Source organism: Danio rerio, chromosome 15 (genome assembly GCF_049306965.1).
Source record: "Danio rerio strain Tuebingen ecotype United States chromosome 15, GRCz12tu, whole genome shotgun sequence".
Lineage (NCBI taxonomy): Eukaryota > Metazoa > Chordata > Actinopteri > Cypriniformes > Danionidae > Danio > Danio rerio.
In genome coordinates this window covers 22,242,283-22,261,415 of record NC_133190.1, presented here as the reverse complement: position 1 = coordinate 22,261,415, position 19,133 = coordinate 22,242,283, and the positions used below count along the sequence as shown (strand labels likewise).

Genomic DNA, 19,133 nt, shown 5'->3' with positions numbered 1-19,133 from the left:
TGTCTCAGGAATGCTTTATTTCCTTCCATTTTTTCATGTTTATTCATTTTAACCTGTTTGTAAGTTCTTATAGATGATGAATAAAAATAACACAAAAGCCATGATTAATAATTCATTCATTCATTTTCTTTTCAGCTTAGTCCCTTTATTAATCAGGGGTCGCCACAGCAGAATTAACTGCCAACTTATGATTAATATTAAAAAAACTAATTATTATTAATAATATATATTTTATACTAATTATAGTTGTTTTCGTAAAATTTAGATCCATAATAACTAACAAAATAAATACGACACTTAACTTGTACTCTACTGTTCTTTGACAGATGCCAATTGTAATTTCTCTACAAAAACATTGCATTTAAACCTAGAAAAACTTACAACAACATTTAAAATAAGCCAGAAAAATATATTTATTTGTTTTTTATATGTTTGTAATAAACGACATAAAAATGAACTGTGATTAACGCGATTTGAAGAGGAATTTTAACATAATAAAAGGCTATAATATAATTTTAATTTCTTTCTTTAGACGAGCAGGTATGACAGTATAAACTCAATGTGTAAAATCTGTTTAAAATGACCAGAAAGAAAGATGCAACATGACCGAAAATGTTTTCTCTTTGTTGAGTGTTTGCGTAGGAAACATGTTGTCTTTTGAGTTTTCTGTCTGAAATAATAGTGAGGCTCCCCCTAGTGGTTTTCTTTAACAGAAGAAGAAATCATTCAGGGTTTTCACATCACATCCCTACAAGCCTTTATTTATGACACTGCATGCAATAAGTGTACAAACTCATCCAGAAATAATGCGATTGCAGAAAACACAAGATCAGAAATTGTAACATAATCCATAAACCCAAGTATCTGAAATAAAACTAAGCATGCACAATCCCAATTTCCAAAACACACAATTTCCTTCCTCATTTCAAAAAAGCATGGCTCGTCATGCAGTAGTTGTCAGCCTATTAAAAAGCATATTGTCTTTAACTAGTTCAATTAAAACTGCCAATCCTAAAGCCCTGATCTGATAAATCACACTGCAATCTGAAACCTTTTAAATGGCTTGCTTGCACCCACTCTTACACCTATGACAGTTTTGGACATGTGCTTTAAAAAGTGTTGAAATATATTACTGTTAATAATGAATAAATTCTGCATTTATTTACTTAAATAATATCTATGATTGCACTATTTGCATTTCAAATGACAACAGTTTGTCTGTTATGGTGACAGTTTTCATTATTCAAAAAATGTGCTGTTAAACGATTTATCACATCCAAAATAAAAGTATATATATGGTCAGAATTATTAACCCCCTTTGATTATTTTTTTATCTTATTAAAAATATTTTCCAAATGATGTTTAACAGAATAGGAACATTTTTAAAGTATGTCTGATAAATTTTTTTTTGTTCAGAATACAGTCTTATTTGTTTTATTTTGGCTAGAATAAAAACTGTTTTTAATTTTTTTAACACCATTTTACAGACAAAATTATTCGCCCCTTTAAGCTATATACTTTCTTAATATTCTACAGAACAAACTATTATGTTTAGAAATATGTTGAAAAAATCTTCTCTCCGTTAAACAGAAATTGGGGAAATAATAAATAAGCGGTCTAAAAATTCAGGGGGGCTAATAATTCTGACTTCAACTGTATAAATGAATACACACACATACATAAATTACACAAATATAAAACTATTTGTATTATATATAAATATGAATATATCATATTACATACAATTTTCTTGAATATTTACATGCATGCTGTGTGCATTTATATATAAAAAATAAATGTATACAATACACACTAACATATTATGTAAACACAAACTTTTACTTAGGATGCGATTAATTGTGATTAATCACTTCACAGCATTATTTTTTAAAAAAAGAATCAGATATTGATAATATTCCGCATTCCCAGTTCGCACCTCCACCAGCGCTGCTGTATTTGTCCTACATGAAACAGGATTATGGGATACTTAACGCTGCATCTTGAGTTTGCGGTAAAACGGCACAGCCACAAGGCCAGCGACTGTTCCCACAGCGATGAGAACAGCCAGACTGACTCCCAAACCCACAGAGGCTGCATTACCACTGCTCTTCTGCGCACTGCTGGCTGCTGGACAACACACAAGGGTAAATGTTGACACCAAATCACTGAATTCATCTTAAAATGAGTCAGACTGATGGAGGAGACTTACCTTCATCTTTGGTGGTGAGAGCTGAAAGAAAGAACAGTTATGAGTTATTAGCCATCACTTTTATATAGTGAAATAAGAGAGGAAAGTAAAAAGTCTCTGCTATATAAATAGACAGAGAAAACAAAAACATTGGATCAACTTAATTACAACAAACGAATTCCATCTAAATTAATGCTTTTTTTTTTTTAAATCTGAAGCAATAGTTCAGCCAAATAAGACAATTCTGCTCGAACCAGCGAACTTTCTGCGCCACTGCGTCAGTTGGCAAACATAAATATGACAATAACTGTGATATGTGAAATTTAAAAGAGAATCATACGGGTGTCTGCTCGAGTTGTGATTGGTCCTGAGGTGATGAATGTGGCGTCTGAAACGCCATCTTTAATTGTTGTGGTCTGGACTTCTCTTCTCTTCCTCTTCCTGCATTGCTGATTGGTTAAGAGGTAATGGAGGTTTAATTAATCACAGATACCTGAACTCTTGTGGTCAGTTTTGGATAGCGTGTGCTACCTTGAACGTGGGGCAGGTGGTGGTTTCACAGAGTCTGGTGATGCAGTGCAGGTAGTAGGTGGAGACTGTCTGGTTCTGCTGCTCGATGAAGCGGAAAGCCGGAAAGCTGAATCGAGCTCTCTGACTCTCTCCATTCTCCAGCATGCTGGTCATTGGGTCCTGATTGCACCTGCAAATCGACAAGAACGTTACAGGGTTAAATATACACTATATATATATATATATATATATATATATATATATATATATATATATATATATATATATATATACACACTCTGAAAAGCAGTTTATTATTACATTTTTTAATTTATTCCAGTGAATTTTATGATGAATTATCAGCTTTATTATCACAGTCTTTGGATGCACATGATCCTTCAGATATCAGATATTATGGTAATAGTAATAAAAACAATAAGGTCTGAAGAAATAATTTAATTTAAAAATACCAACAATAAGAAAACTATATATAATTAAATAATTAAATAATTTAAATAACGCTGCCTTGATAAACAGAATAATTTTCTTAAAAAAAACATGAAAAAATACATATACATTGTAATAGATAAATTGTAATTTACTTATTTACATTATTTATTAAATTGACAGAATTCTAAGAATTGTATTTACATTGTCTTAATGTATGTAACATATATATAGAATTGGTAATATTTCACATGAAATCCCCAAATACAATAAATACATGTTTGGCATTTCACTTATTCTCTAATTATATTTATATAATAGAAATTTCTAGTAATACATATTTTTACTTCTTTGTTTTTATTATAATTAAACAAACTACATTACACTGTAAAAAGTATGATCAATTAGTCCTGAAAGCATATGGTTTTAGTTCATTGTAACATAGTAATCATTGTAAAAGTTGATCATGTTGTAACTTAATTTTGTAAGTTATGCAGGCTGTTTTAAGTAAGTTTAACATAATATAAGTTCAATGGACTCATAAGGTTAATTTGATTTGGTTTAAAATCTTAAAGGAAATCAGGATTTTCTTTAGTAACATTAAATGCTATTACATATTAAAAACTGAATTAATAACATACCAAATTAATTACATTTTTAAAATGAGGGCAAGACTCTGAAGGCCCTATCATACACCCGGCGCAATGTGGCGCAAGGTGCAACGCAGTTGTTGTTTGCTAGTTTAAGCTTGGCGCAAGAGTCGTTTTGACGTTTTGCACCATGCTGTTTAAATAGCAAATGCATTGTGCTCAAATGTGCGCCCATAGGCGTTCTGGTCTAAAAAGGAAGGCGTTCTGAGGCGCTTTGCTGGCATTGCGCATTGCTATTTTGAGAAACTATAACAGCGCAGAGTTGAGCAGAGTTTACACACTGCTTATTACACATAAGATGTAGATCACTGAGCAAATATATTTACAAATCAAAAAGAATTAAAATATTAAGGATATACATAGGATAAATTAAGGATATTTATATGATATACATATAAAGGATTAAAATATTACAAAAAATATTTATTTATTACACAAGCTTAGATTTGCCCACCTGCAGGTTTTAGACCAAATGAGGCATAGCATGTGTATTTGGATATAACTCAGGTTTTTGAACACACTTCGTTATTATTGTTCATTTATTCGTTTGCTGGAAACTAGAACTGACTTTAGAAATAGTTTTGAAACAAATCTTTGTGCTTAACAAGCGAAATTAATTATTTATAGGCTAATTGATGTCTTTGTGTACAAGGTTTCCACAAGAGCGAAAGTGAAAGTAGATTGTGAGATGCCTTGTCTCTCATTCTCGTGCTGCAGATGCTCTGTTTAACTGTTTTCTTGCTAGTGAAATGCTCAGTTTTTCCACTTACAAAGTCTGTCATGTACATAGCAAATGCGCTTGTGGTGCGACGCAACTGACTCTTAAAGGGAATGGGAGATGAGACTGTGATTGGTTTATTCTCAAAACACTAAGGGGCAAAGCAGATTTTTCCGTCCTTATACAAGCAAAAGTGGATTCTGACAAGCCCTGAAAGCATTTGCGCCCTGCGCTTTGCACTTTGCGCATAGACCGTCAAAATAGAGCCCTGAGAGTGGAATAATATATTTCCTCAAACATAGTTCTAGCAAGAAATGTCTTAATGTAAAGTGTTCATGTATTATAATATTTACTAATACATATTTTTTTGTCAGTGTATAACATGATATAAATCATAAAATAATCTACTTTTTACAAGATTGCCCGATATTTCAAGATTTTCCCATTGGAAATTAGAACATTTCTTGGTCTTACGGGACAAAGAGATTGAAATAGGTTGAATTGGAGGGTACAGGAGAGATGGAGGCGTAGCATCGATCCAGCAGAACATAATACCTGTGGAAGACAAACAGATCAGTCAGTTTCTCCTTAAACTAATGAAAGCACATCTAAGAAGAAACATCAGAATTGGATGGAGATGAAAACTCACTGTGAAGTCAAGTTTACTGCAATGACTTGCACAAAGATTCGGGTTCTGAGCTCAATACCCCCATTCGGAAAAACAAGGGGAGTGGTGTAGTTTATATCCTAAAAACACAGTTAAATTTTGAGGTTGCAGAAAGACACATATGACACAATACATAAAAAAGTTACAAATTTTGTAAATTGCAGACGAACTTTGTACAGCTGCATGCTTAAAGTGCTGATGAAGCTACCATTGTTGTCCCTCACTGCAATAGAGGAGGCTGACCTGCAGAGGGAGTGAGAGGTTACGTCTGACATTATCTCCCATTAGCATCAGTGTTAACATCCCATCAGAGAGTTAAATATTCAGTTAAACTGCATTTCAGATGTTTATACTCACTACTACACTACTGTACACTCTTGAAATAAAGTTATCTTAGCGTGAAGAACATTTTAAGGGTTATATAAGAGTGTTCTTTTTCAATCTTTGAGATTCACAGACATAATATGATGAATTTCCCATGAAGTGGACTCCTGTCCTATAATGCAAAATATGTGTGTGTGTGTGTGTGTGTGTGTGTGCGTGTGTGTGCGTGTGTGTGTGTGTGTGTGTGTGTAGAAGCCCTTAACATGTTATTTTATAAAAACCCAATTTAGATATTGTGTAAAAATGCATCAAATTTAATTAGGAAAATATTTAGTTTATGTTGTCTTTTTATTTATTATTTGTACGTGTTGTCAAATTGTTATGTCTGTATTTATTAATCTGCCTCAGTTAATAAATCATTTGATTGCTTAACTGAATTTTTAATCTTTTTTTTAAATTAAGTGTTGCTTAAAGGGGCAAGAAACATTTACACAGTATTTCTTATCATATATTTTCTTCCCTTACTTATTTCTTTTAGTTTTTCTTAATTATTTAAACAATGTTTATGGTCAATATTATATTTTTTCTAAATTGGCTAGAGAACAACAAACCACTGCTATCCAATAACCTGCCTAATTAACCTTAGTCTATACCTAATTAACCTAATTAAGCCTTTAAATGCCACTTTGAGCTGAAAACTAGTATCATGCAAAACATCTAGTAAATTATTATGTCCTGTCAACATGGCAAAGACAAAAGATTTTTTAGAATTTCTTTTTTTTTTTATTATTTATTAAAACTACTTAGAAATGTGTTAAACAGATACTGCTATTTTTGAAAGAATTAAAATTTTACAGGGCTAATAAATTTGACTCAAATTTGATATATATAGACCCCTTAGTCTTACATTCTTTCGAGCCAAAGCAGAATTTTGATCCTACAGAAATCATTCTTAAGACCTCCAGAAGCATTTCTTATAATTATCATCGATATCAAGGCTGATCAACATTGCTGCTTACTATTTTTGTGGAAACCAAGATCTTGTTATGTCATGATTAATTGAGTAAAAATTCTGAAAAGTATAGAAATTTGTTTGAAATTGGGAAATTAGGAATAATAAAAATGCCTTCACTGTCATTTTGAGATTATTTTAATGCTTTTCCTCTAAATAAAACTATCACTTTCTTAATAATTAACTATTAATTAATTTTTCAATAATTATGCTTCAGTAGGCTAATTATCAATTTCCCTGGTTGCAGCTGGAAGGGCATCCGCTGCTTAAAAACGTGCTGGATAAGTTGGCGGTTCATTCTGCTGCAGCGACCCCGGATTAATAAAGGGACTAAGCCAATAGAAAACGAATGAATAAATAATTATCAATACTTCATTAAAATATAAACTTTTATTAGCTTATTAGTAGGCTTAATAAAAAACACTTTCAAAAACTCTTGAATCAATTTGAAAGTTTATTTTTTTCCCAACAGGATTCAGTTATGAAGAAAGTTGAAAAAGCTTACACATCAACTTGTGTGTTGTTGATCAGGTACTCGAGTGGATAAGCACAGGAGTAAATATACTTCAGTTCGGCATTGTAGGTCACTGTTCCCATTGTGGGGTCGAAAGAGCGGACCACCCCACTGATGTACACCGTCTGGATGTTGGAGAAATCCGAGAAGGCCCCGGTGCCTGCAGCGCTGGTGGTCTACAATCACACACAACATAGTAAAATAGAGCTGCAGTTACAGAAAGATAAAACGAAATACGGAGAAACGGGGAACTGTTTATCTTTTCTAACCTTTACATATTGTAACAACACGATGCTCTGTGCGAGACTATAAAACACTGCCCCCTATTGCTAAAGAAAAACTGCGGAATAAAGGTAGGCTTCAGTTCACCTCAATTGCACCTACATTTCACCTGACTTCAAACTGAATTTAGCTTTAGACTTTTTATTATTAATGAATATTTATTAGTGCACATATGGATTATGACTTATATTTATAATACTCACGCGGAAGAAACTGCCACAGGAGTCTAGTTGTCTGATCGGGAAGACGAAGCGCACAACCGGAGGAGTCACGTTCGCATCCAGCGTCCCCTGACACAACGGGTCATTTGCGATTTGATTCAGGATCAGCAGGGTCTCGTTATATCCGCTGTAAACGACCGGGCAAGCCTGAATTGCCAAATTTATAGAATTTGTCCCGCAACTTACGCCAATGTCGGTGATTTCTGCAAGTAAAAGACAAGCTTCCTGAGGCCTTTGCTGTAAGCTAATTATTATAGTTGGTTAAAAAGAAAACAAACACATACCTGGACGCCTGTAATTATTCCCACAGCTAGCAGGAGTAAGACCCAGATAGCCAGGCTGAACCAGCGTACCCAAAATCAAGAGTCTGAGCAGAACCATGTCAACCATGCTCTTCATCAATGTCCAAAAATCTTGATAAGCTCCTGAATGTATCCTTTCCGTTTTAACTAACTCCCACAGGCTTCAGCCTTATATATACATAAATATGTAGGCAAAGTTAGTTAGGGCCCTTCTGCTGGATTGGACCAAAACAAGGTCATTTGCCATTTGGTATGGTTGCTTTTACTTGAGAACAATTAACTTTTGTGGATAAGGTACCAGTACCTTGAGGCAAACCTTGAAACCTTACACATAACCTTTAAAGTTAGTTCTTAAACAATGACCAGCGTCTTTGTCATCTTCTACATCCTGAAACATATAAAGATGTAATTTAATAAACTAAGTTCCAACTCCATTGAAGAGGCACGCAATATATGGGAGGTTTTGGCTTCTCTTTAGGACCTAAACATTTAGAAAGCCGTCTAGGAAGTGTGACCTCTGACCTCTTTGAATGCTTTTTGTGAGTTTCCTAAAGTAAATCTTAATGGTCACTGCATAAAATCATAATTATTTGATGGTTGGGACAATGGTTGTCAATTGGGATGTGCTGAAGGGATTTGTTTAGGATTTTTTACACAATGAAAGGCAGTGCAAAACTCCAAAACTGGATGTCACCTACTTTAATTATACACTAAGAAAGATTTTTGCTGCTTGTCCAATCTACCTATTTACAATGAGCTGAAACAACACAATTCTGATTCTTTTTTGGGTCACCTAACTGTTTTATGTTACATATACAGTTGAAGTCAGAATTATAAGCTCCCCTATGAATTTTTAATTCTTTTAAAAATATTCACCAAACAACATTTAACAGAGCAAGGACATTCTCACAGTATGTCTGATAATATTTTTTTTCCTCTGGAGAAATCCTTATTTGTTTTATTTTGGCTAGAATAAAAGCAGCTTTTAATTTTTAAACACCACTTTAAGGTCAGAATTATTAAATCCTTTCAGCTACAATTTGTTTTGATATTCTACAGAACAAACCATCATTATACATTAACTTGCCTATTAACCTTACCTGCCTAGTTAAGCCTTTAAATGTCACTTTAAGCTGTATAAAAGTGTCTTGAAAAATATCTAGTAATTGTTTTTACTATCATCATGGCAAAGATTAAAATAAATCAGTTATCAGAGATGAGTTATTAAAACCATCATATTTAGAAATGTGTTGAAAAAAAATATTTTTTCCGTTAAACAGAAATTGAGGAAAAATTGAGGGGGGCTAATACTTCTGACTTCAACAATATATATATATATATATATATATATATATATATATATATATATATATATATATATATATATATATATATATATATATAGTTCCAACTAATAAGCAGATCCAACTAATTTGAAGTTTTTCATGTAATACATCATTCATAATAGACTTTCCAAACAGTAAAATCTTGTGTTATAAATTATTACTGCAGCTCTCACCTATCAACGGGTGAGAATATGGAATCTGTGACTGGTAAATCAGTGGTAGATTCTAAATTCAGTGACGTTTATTAGAAAAATGAGGTAAAATTTGTGAAATGCCAACAGAATTGTAATGTGAACCTGTCAGCCGAGCTACCTGGGAAGGACAACACTTAATTGGGGTCAAATTAGAGAGCTGGGTGTTGGCTTTTTTCTATTGTCAAGGACACAAAACCACAGAAAATGTTACAAAGTACAGACCTCACCATAATGTATTGCTTGACATATATTCAGTTAAATTTGTTGATGTCTTTCCTCTTATGTCCTTTACGAAGTAGACGTGTAAATAAAAATGATATAAAGGAATATAATGAAACATCAATATGGATTAATTTTATTATCCTCACATATCAAAATGTTTAAGTGCAGAAGACAAAATCTGTTCAGCAAAAACTTAAGGTTGTACATATTTACAATTTAAAAAAAATCCAAAAAAAGAATGTGAAACAGGATATAATGGCACTTCATTGTAAAGGAATAAAAATGATATACAGTAGGTCTACATCTAACACATTTCAGACATATTTTACACAATATGATTGATTTTTGTTGTATATAAAAACTGTCCAGGTTAATTGTTAATTTAAAGGGGTTATATGTGTAAATTATGTAGTATTAAAACAAGACCTTAAAAATATTATAAAAACTATGTGGTCTAAACAAAGCCTCTGTTTTGCTATATTACAAAAACTAGCTATTTTACTGTTCAAGATAATGCTGCAAAAGCTACTATGATAATTTGTCAAATATAAATTAGACAATTATTAAACGTGTCATTCTAACAACCTCATTTGTCAAAATGATTACAGTGAATTGACATACATATAACTATGATCAGGGGCTTTTTCAACTGCTGTATTCTCACCACTGTATTTTTTTCTTGTGCATTTACTTTGTTATTAAGTGGGAAGAGAGCATATTTCTAAGGGTGCATATTTCTATTTAAAAACACTGTAGAAAGTTAGTGGGTCAATTAATTTGTACCTCCCTTAACACATAAGATTAACAGATTGATGACAAGATGACAGATCACAATAACAAGCCTTCGGCTAATTTGTTACTTCAAACAAGCTTGTGAATCAGATTTAAGTATATTAGATGAAATTTTGCGAGAATAATGTGTATGTTTGAGTTTATTGTAAAGTATTCATGCTCAAAATCTTGATCAACAATGCAGCGATTAACTGGAGGAGACACAACAGTATAATGGCATCATCTAATTGAAAGTCACAAACAACTTGATAAAAAAGGCTTATATCATAGGTCGCAAATTCAATTCCTGGACGGTCGCAACTCTGCACAGTATTGCTCCAACCCTAATCAAACATAGCTGATGCAGCTTATCAAGGTCGTAAAGACTCTTTTAAACACTTTCATTAAGCTGCAGTCTCACTGGACTTTTCTCCCCATAGACTTCTATTCATACGCATGCAAATGTTTCAAGTTTCGCAGTTCGCTGCTTTGCAAGCTTGGTGAACTCTAACCTGCGAAATCGCATTACTTGTCTGCGTGAGACCAATCGAGGATCAAAACATGACCACTCTGGAGAGAAATTTAAAATATAAACTAATTGCTCGCTTATTTAAATGTCTAATCATCTTGTTTAGTCCCACCCCTTTTCGCAGCGCGGTACTTCAAAATTTCGCAAGCTTAAACTCTAGTGTGACCGCAGCTTTATTTGGATTTTCTGTGTTTAATTAGGGTTGGAGCAAAACTGTGCAGAGCTGCGGCCTTCCAGGAATTGAATTTGAGACCTATGATGACTTATACTGTTATGTGTCTAGAGCAGCCCAAACTCAGTTCTGGAGGGTGGGTGTCCTGCAGATTTGAGCTCCAACTTGCCTTAAGACACCTGTAGGGATGTTTCTTGAAGAACTTGATTAGCTAGCCCAGGTGTGTTTGATTGGGGGTTGGAGCTAAACTCTCCAGGAGCGTGTTTGGGCACCCCTGGTCTAGTGTAATGCATTTAGCTATTTATTTAATTTTACCTGTAGAGTGGATTTGCTTTACATAATTGACAGAATTTAAGTTTTTTAATCTCATGGTATAAATCTCTCAATGTGGTACCAAAGCAGGGGAAATGGTGTTTCTTTTTAAAGGTTGCATTTGTACCTAAAGGTCTTTTGGTATATTGTATTAGTAACTGAAGTATACATTTAAATCATTAACATGTACAAATGTGCCCCATTTGTAACCCTTTGAAAAAGTATTGGCCCGTAAGTTTCTGTACCTTTGATTCTGAGGTTGTAGATTACATTTGTTTCAGTGATTTAACTTATTAAAATATTCCTCGGTTCACCTATTGAAAAAACATCAGCAGCTGGTAAAGTCTTTCATTATCAATTTTGCTTGAAATTACACAATCTAATCTAGTTTATGTGGATGGATGTTTGAAGAATGGAACTCTGATCGTGCTAAATTCTCAATAACAACCGAAAAGACAATCTGCATGAATATGTTTGGTCACTGAATTCTGTTCAGTTTTTGTGTGTTTTAAAGTTGGTTGACAGAATATGACAAAACAAATGTTTGATTCATCATCTCATTGACAGTAATTCTGCATCATCTTGCTTTTAATCAAAAATAAACTCATTCCTTTGGGGGAAAAATGAGAATTCTGTCACTTCACCTGTTTGAGTTTCTTTCATCTATTGAGCACAAATGAATAAGATATAAAACCAGTAGCCATTGACTTCCATAGTATTTAATTTTACTACAATGGAAATCAATGGCTATCCAACATTTCTAAAAATATCTTCTTTTTTTGTGTTCAACAGAGAGAAAAAGGGAATTCATAAAGGTTTGTAACTATCCTTTTATTGAAATATATTTTGATATTTTTATACATTTATTCTACTTATTTCACACATATATACATGTATGCACAGTTCAAAAGATCAACGATAATCTACATTCATCTTGTGCTCTGCACTTCAAGACATAAAGGATCACAGACCCTGAAAAGAACAGTATCAAACTGAGGTATTTTTCTTTAAAGACTGTGAAATTCATGTAAATTCAAACAGTGAAAAAGTGTCTGACAAAACAGAATGCCGATTTTGTGAACACAGAGGATCTAATAACAATGCAATGACAGTAATATGAACAAATGTTGTTGACAGACTTGGGTATCCCGGTCAGGGAATGGAGGTCATCTGGAGCTGGGGTTCCAGAGCCCGGTCAGATTAGACGGGCTGGGCTTCCTGAGCAGCCTGAGGGAGAGGATGAAGAGGCCCAGGCTCATCACACCCAGCACAACCACACCCGAAATCAGTGCACTGGTGACCGCATTCAGAGGCTGGGACGAGCTGCTCACTGCAGGGCCACAGACAGGGGTAAGAGGGAAGAACGGGGCAGTGGAGGGTTTTTTGGAGGGTCAATGGGGTTGAATGGGATGGGGATCAAGAAATAGACAAGATAGTTGTGTAAATGGGTACCGGTGTTGTCATGGATCTTATTTGCAGAACATGACACTGGTGTCCATTGTTGCATTGTGAAAACAGAGCTTAATTCTCACAGAAAGGATGCAGGGAGTGGGTGTACACTACTGAAAAACATTTACCAGAGGAGTCACGGTTTTTATACCTTACCGAGTTGTGAGTTGTTGGTTGGAGATTCGTCTGCAGAAAACACACAAGATAAGTTTATCCTTTTTTTGGGGGGAGATAAAGGCATAATTTACTATTCAAATTCTATTTACATTTCATAAAAAATTTTGTCTGAAAGATCAGTTTCTATATATGTCCCACAGATTAATAAATGAAGAAGAATGCATTTTTATTTTATGTGTAAACTATCCCTTTAAGTAAATGCAATCAAAAATAATCATAATTCCAGGAGAACGATCTTAAGGTTTAACTTTTCTAGATAAATAGACAGACAAATAGACAGACTGACAAACTGACTGACTGACAGATGGACTGACAGACAGACAGTTTCTCACGGACAGATTCTTAGAGAAATCAGTCAAGTTTGGTGAAGGAAAAATCATGCTTTGGGGTTATATTGAGTATGGGGCATGCGAGAGTTCTGCAGAGTGGATGGCAACATCAACAGCCTGAGGTATCAAGATATTTGTGCTCCCCATTACATTACAAACCACAGGGGAGGATAGCGGATAGCGCTCCTTCTCATACTTCAGCCTCCACATCTAAAATTCCTGAAAGCAAAGAAGGTCAAGGTGCTCCAGGATTGGCCAGCCCAGTCACCAGAAATGAACATTATTAAGCATGTCTGGGGTAAGATAAAGGAGGAGGCTTTGAAGATGAATCCAAAGAATCTTGATGAACTCTGGGAGTCCTGCAAGAACTCTTTCTTTGTCATTCCAGATGACTTTATTTAATAATAAGTTATCTGAATCATGGCAGAGATATATGGATGCAGTCATCCAAGCTCATGGGAGTCAAACACAATATTTATTCTTTTTTCCACTGCACCATGACTTATATATTCTATACTGTAAATTATTTCTGGTTAGTGACAAGACTTTTGCCTAAGCAAAGTCAGAGCTTACTGTCCTAATTAAATAAGCGTAATCTAGAGGCCTTTGCCTTTTATATAAGCCGCTTTTGATACCAAATAATCAACTAGAAGCCAAGTTATTATTTTCTGTTCCTAAAACTTGGCAACAAGACTTTTGTCAGATAGCGTATAGATAGACAGACAGACAGACAGACAGACAGACAGACAGACAGACAGACAGACAGACAGACAGACAGACAGACAGACAGACAGACAGACAGACAGACAGACAGACAGACAGACAGATTTTTTTAAAGAGCAATATCTAAAATGAATAATTAATCGGGTTGCACTATTTACTGCTTGCATTTTTTTGCTGGAATGTTTAGAAGAAATATTGTATTAATTGATTCCATTACTGTGCCTTGTCCACCAAATTTTTAATTTGACTGATTCACTTGAGGTGATATTATCTTAAAGAAATTAAAAAATACATTATATGACTGATTAAACTACACATAAACATTTTACATAATTAATAAAAAATACAATCAATTTTTTTTGTGGTCTGTAAGATTTACTGATTGAAAATAAATACTTCTCTTCAACAAAGTATTCAAAAATGAAATGTTACAAAATCTGGTTTTAAATAAAAAGAAATATTATTTTAAACGTTATAATGAATTTATTTTGTATATTTACAGTTGAGGTCAGAATTACTAAACCCCCTTTGAATTTTTTTATACCTTTTTTAAATATTTCCCTGTGATGTTTAACAGAGCGAGGAAAATTTCAAAGTATGTCTGATAATATTTTTCTTCTGGAGAAAGTCTTATTTGTTTTATTTCGGCTAGAATAAAAGCAGATTTTAATTTTTTAAAAACAATTTTAAGGCTAATATTATTAGCCCCTTTAAGCTATATATTTTTTTCGATAGTCTACAGAACAAACCATTGTTATACAATAACTTGCCTATTTACCCTAACCTGCCTAGTTAAACTAATTAACCTAGTTAACCCTTTAGCTAGCTAACCCTTAAATGTCACTTTAAGCTGTACAGAAGTGCTTTGAAAAATTTCTAGTAAAATATTATTTTCTGTCATCATGGCAAGGATAAAATAAATCAGCCATAACAAAAATTATTAAAACTATTATGTTTAGAAATGTGTTAAAAAATCTCTCCATTAAACAGAAATTGGGGAAAAATAAACGGGGGCTAAAAATTCAGGGAGTTTAATGATTCTGACTCCAACTGTATTATAATCAGACTAGAGTCTAAACAATAGTACTTTAAAGATAGCTTTATTAATTGTAATATAATGTTGTGGAGTTGGCCAAATTTTTGATACCCTTCATAATCCACTTAAAACAGCAACTTCTAAAATACCAAGCAAACCTCAATTGTCATTGTTTTCAGTGCACTTAACCGACTATAAAGCTGAATATGGAGGCTCTTACCACTCCTGGTGATTATGGGGCCGGCGGTTATGACGGCGTCCCCTGAGGAAGAACCTGACACTGTATGCTCAGCCTCACTGTCTCTCCTCCTGCGTTTTCCACAGATCTGCCATGGCAGATATCACCATCAGGACACTCAAAATACATTATCAACTATAAAAAACTTCAGCTTTACGTTTACCGGCATAAGTATTGCACAGTCATCTGCCCGACACAGCTTTGTGATACAATGCAGAAACACAGTGGACATCTTCTGGTTCTTATGTTTCACAAAACGAAAGACTTCAAACGCAAAACGACCCATCTGACTTTTCCCGTTCTCAAAAACAGTGGTCTGTGGATCCTTGTAGCACCTATTAAACCCCCGTCACAAAAAAAGGGCTTCAAAAAGGCTGATGAAGTGATTATGTTCAGTTATAGTGAAATAGACACACAGTCGCGCACACACATTCATGCACACAAATGATTTCCTCTAAAAGGCCTTTGTGCATTGTATGGTAGTCAGTTAGTTGAGCAGGTAATGAGGACACACCGAGTTAATGCCACATAATTTCAGAAAATACCAAATTACCCAAAGAAAAGGTCATAGCGAATCTCATCTTTTGGGTTCCCAGAGGGGGTGGCGTAACAGTGATCCATCAGGACGTTCCACCTGTGGGACAGAAAACACAGACGCTTCTGCTGTCAAAGGAAATCAAATCTTTAATCTCGAGTTAAAAACAGATTGTTAAAAGGTTCAAGCACTGAATATTTAGCATGCGATATATGTGAAAATGTTTAGAAAAATGTTTTAATGGCATACTTTATAGTTGACATCATATAAAAACAGTGTTATTTTAGAAATATTGTTGTGTTTTAATGAATAGTTTGAATTGGTTTTAATTTTTACATTGTTTTAATTTTTTAAGTAATTTTATTGGTTAAATCAACTGTATATACTTTATATACAATGCTCAGCATAATTGAGTTCACCCCATTTTGAAAGTAAATATTTTTATTTATTTATCAGTAAATACAGGCAATGTATTTTGGTGCATTTAAACAAAACAGATTTATTAAACAGATATATTTTTATTAGAAATAATATTTGAGTCACCAAACATATTTAGAAATTCAAAGATAATACTATTAAATTCAAGCTAAATATTGCAAAAAAAAAATGAAAAACCTACAAAATTACAACTACATTTTTTCCATTTTTTAAAAATTTGTATTTAATATTTTTTCTCTTATATATAAATGTGAATGTACTACATTTTGAACCATTATCATAAGTTATTTTGTTAGATAAGCTCCAGATTTGGCTTCAATACTGACTAATCTAATGTATATGCACAAATATAATATTGTACAGCTTTCTATAAAAATGTATTATATATGCTGAGCACTGTATTTCTATTAAAATGTGTATTTCTCTACATGATGTACCTCCTATCTAGATTCGTAGCTTTAACGGCAGCAAACACACGAGTCTTTAAGGACAGTCCAGACACTGGTATAGAGATCAGCTGATTAAAGGTTGAGTCCTGTAAAATATGACATAAAGAACATTAATAATAGAAATCTGTGTGAAAACATGCCATTTTGACATTGTAGTTTAACAGCTACATATGCATTTCTGTACACAACCACATTTTAAAAATAGTTTACAATCAAACCAAATGTAATTATTATTTTTAAATCAACACATTTTCAAAAATCAATGTAAATATCAATAATATATATTTTAAAGAACTTTCATTCAAATGAAAATGTAAAAAGTTGATCAAAAAGCTATTCTGTTATCACAAACTTTTATTACTACTTTATCTTAATGAAGTTTATTTATAAACAAATTTCGAGAGGATCACGTGCTTATGATTGTTCTCAGCTGTTCAGCATCATGACCAAATATCCAATCAGATGATTCCTAACTCACTATAAATAACCAAAGTTTTCTTAATGACACGGCGGCCAGTGATTAGCACTGTTGCCTCACAGCAAGAATGCCTCTGGTTTAAGTCTCTTCTAAACAAGACAACATTTATGTGCAGAGTTTTGCTTGTTCTCCCTGTGCTCGCCTGGGTTTCCCCGGGTTCTCTGGTTTCCTCCCACAGTCCAAATAACACGCACCCTAAGTAAATTGAACACACAAAATTTATACCATAGTCAAGATCTAAGTGAGTGCACCTCTTCTCAGCCATCTATATCCATCTATATTAGCTAATTATAAGCAGGGGACACATCGAGATCTACCTTAGCTCAAACTCCCCTCTCGCCCTGCAAATGGGAGAAAGCCCAGAGCTCGAGGATCTCATAAACTCAGGGCTCTCTCCTGGGACAGCATGCCAAACAAGCTTTATTATCAATCATCATCTAAGGGTGAACTCTTAAATATATATATACATACATACAGTTGAAGTCAGAATTATTAGCCCCCCTAAATTATTAGACCGCTTGTTTATTTTTTCCACCATTTCTGTTTAATGGAGAGAAGATTTTTTTCAACACATTTCTAAACATAATAATTTTAATAACTCATTTCTAATAACTGATTTATTTTATCTTTATCACGATGACTGTAAATAATATTTTACTAGATTTTTTTCAAGACACTTATATACAGCTTAAAGTGACATTTAAAGGCTTAACAAGGTTAATTAAGTTAACTAGGCAGATTAGGGGAATTAGGGAAGTATTTGTTTAACATTGGTTCGTTCTGTAGATTATCGAGAAAAATATAGCTTAAAGGGGCTAGTAATTTTGTCACTAAAATGGTTAATAAAAAAATTCAAAACTGCTTTTATCCTAGCCAAAATAAAACAAATAAAACTTTCTCCAGAAGATAAAATATTATCAGACATACTGTGAAAATGTCCTTGCTCTGTTAAACATTTGGAAAATATTTTAAAAAGAAGAAAAAAAATCGAAGGGGGCTAATAAATCTGACTTCAACTGTATATATACATAAATAAATAAAAAACTACAGAGATCACTCACATTGTAAAGCACCAAGCTGAGAGTGCTCAGGAACGTGCCATTATTGTCTTTAACTGTTATTGCAGCAGATGAGCTGGCAAAAAAGCAGAATACATTACATGCATAAATTCAGTACAGAACCGGACCAATAGTAGAGAGATGTAGGTTGTTGCTTCAGTGAGGCAGACTCACGATGCCAGCTGGCTGTTGTTGAGCAGGTACTCCAGAGGATAACTACAGCTGAACTTATACACCAGTCCTGGCAGGTAGCTGATAACAGTTGGTGGGTCTGGAGTGTCGATGTAGCCCGAAATATTTCCCATTTGGACCATAGAGATGTTCCCATACGCATTGATGCCTTGAGTTGTAGAAACCTGTACAAAGATACAAAAGAGTCTTTAAGAATTTGAATATTTGTATTTATGTTTATGTACCCTTTATGTAAATCTCAGGAGATTTAATCATTTAATCTTAAAGTCAGCATGAAATGTAAATCTGCGATGCTTTTTTATTACCTATTCTAAACTTGTGTTTCTATCAGGGTATACACATTGGCGCAGCAAGTCGGCGGCTGTCGAAGGCTGTCTGCGGCGCCCAGCCACGACTCAGGACACAATTCATATTTCTGCTGTGACACAGAGTGCCATCTGATTAGTTTTTTTAAAATAGTATGCGAATGTGCGCGTCTGGTGTGCGATACTTTCAACTGTCATGTGCATGCCGGGTCACGGTTCTGAGCGGCGCATCTGGTGTGTGACGCCCCTAAGTGTTTCGAAACACTGCACCAAAGCATGACGCGAAACACCCAGGTCATGTGACTAAAGTGATTTGAAACACACTGGTCATGTCACTAAAGCGAT

General features: G+C 33.9%; 2 protein-coding genes across 3 annotated transcripts in view; both read right to left on the bottom strand.

Annotated features, from left to right (window-relative positions):
• Positions 1-732: 732 nt before the first annotated feature.
• si:ch211-229d2.5 lies at positions 733-7,984 on the bottom strand. 2 transcript variants are annotated; one of them, XM_687235.10, is made up of 10 exons: positions 7,818-7,984; positions 7,516-7,736; positions 7,022-7,206; positions 5,351-5,423; positions 5,163-5,260; positions 4,988-5,068; positions 2,720-2,888; positions 2,529-2,637; positions 2,210-2,230; positions 733-2,127 (listed from the first exon to the last, which is right to left on the bottom strand). In XM_687235.10, the coding sequence occupies exons 1-10, from the start codon at positions 7,930-7,932 to the stop codon at positions 1,988-1,990; spliced, it is 1,212 nt and encodes a 403-aa protein (XP_692327.6). In that variant the 5' UTR covers positions 7,933-7,984; the 3' UTR covers positions 733-1,987. The 2 variants fall into 2 exon arrangements, with proteins under 2 accessions (XP_692327.6, XP_017206655.1); XM_017351166.3 differs by having other exon boundaries at positions 733-2,124.
• A 4,213-nt stretch (positions 7,985-12,197) lies between these two features.
• The window catches only part of zpld1b (zona pellucida-like domain containing 1b), a 40,840-nt gene continuing 33,904 nt past the window's right edge, over positions 12,198-19,133 (bottom strand). The window contains exons 6-13 of the mRNA XM_021466395.3: positions 18,466-18,647; positions 18,295-18,367; positions 16,744-16,841; positions 15,887-15,967; positions 15,497-15,668; positions 15,316-15,421; positions 12,987-13,016; positions 12,198-12,711 (exon numbers count right to left, since the gene is read on the bottom strand). Coding sequence (XP_021322070.1) covers positions 12,548-12,711; positions 12,987-13,016; positions 15,316-15,421; positions 15,497-15,668; positions 15,887-15,967; positions 16,744-16,841; positions 18,295-18,367; positions 18,466-18,647 — 906 coding nt within the window. The 3' untranslated portion in view covers positions 12,198-12,547. The remainder of the gene's footprint in view (positions 12,712-12,986; positions 13,017-15,315; positions 15,422-15,496; positions 15,669-15,886; positions 15,968-16,743; positions 16,842-18,294; positions 18,368-18,465; positions 18,648-19,133) is intronic.

Excerpts from the sequence above, each read along its gene's own strand:
- si:ch211-229d2.5 (XM_687235.10), bottom strand. The coding sequence starts at position 7,932 with ATGAAGAGCATGGTTGACATGGTTCTGCTCAGACTCTTGATTTTGGGT. Across the intron at positions 5,261-5,350 it reads TAAGCATGCAGCTGTACAAA|GATATAAACTACACCACTCC; the intron begins GTTCGTCTGCAA and ends CTGTGTTTTTAG. Across the intron at positions 5,069-5,162 it reads GCAGTAAACTTGACTTCACA|GTATTATGTTCTGCTGGATC; the intron begins GTGAGTTTTCAT and ends TGTCTTCCACAG.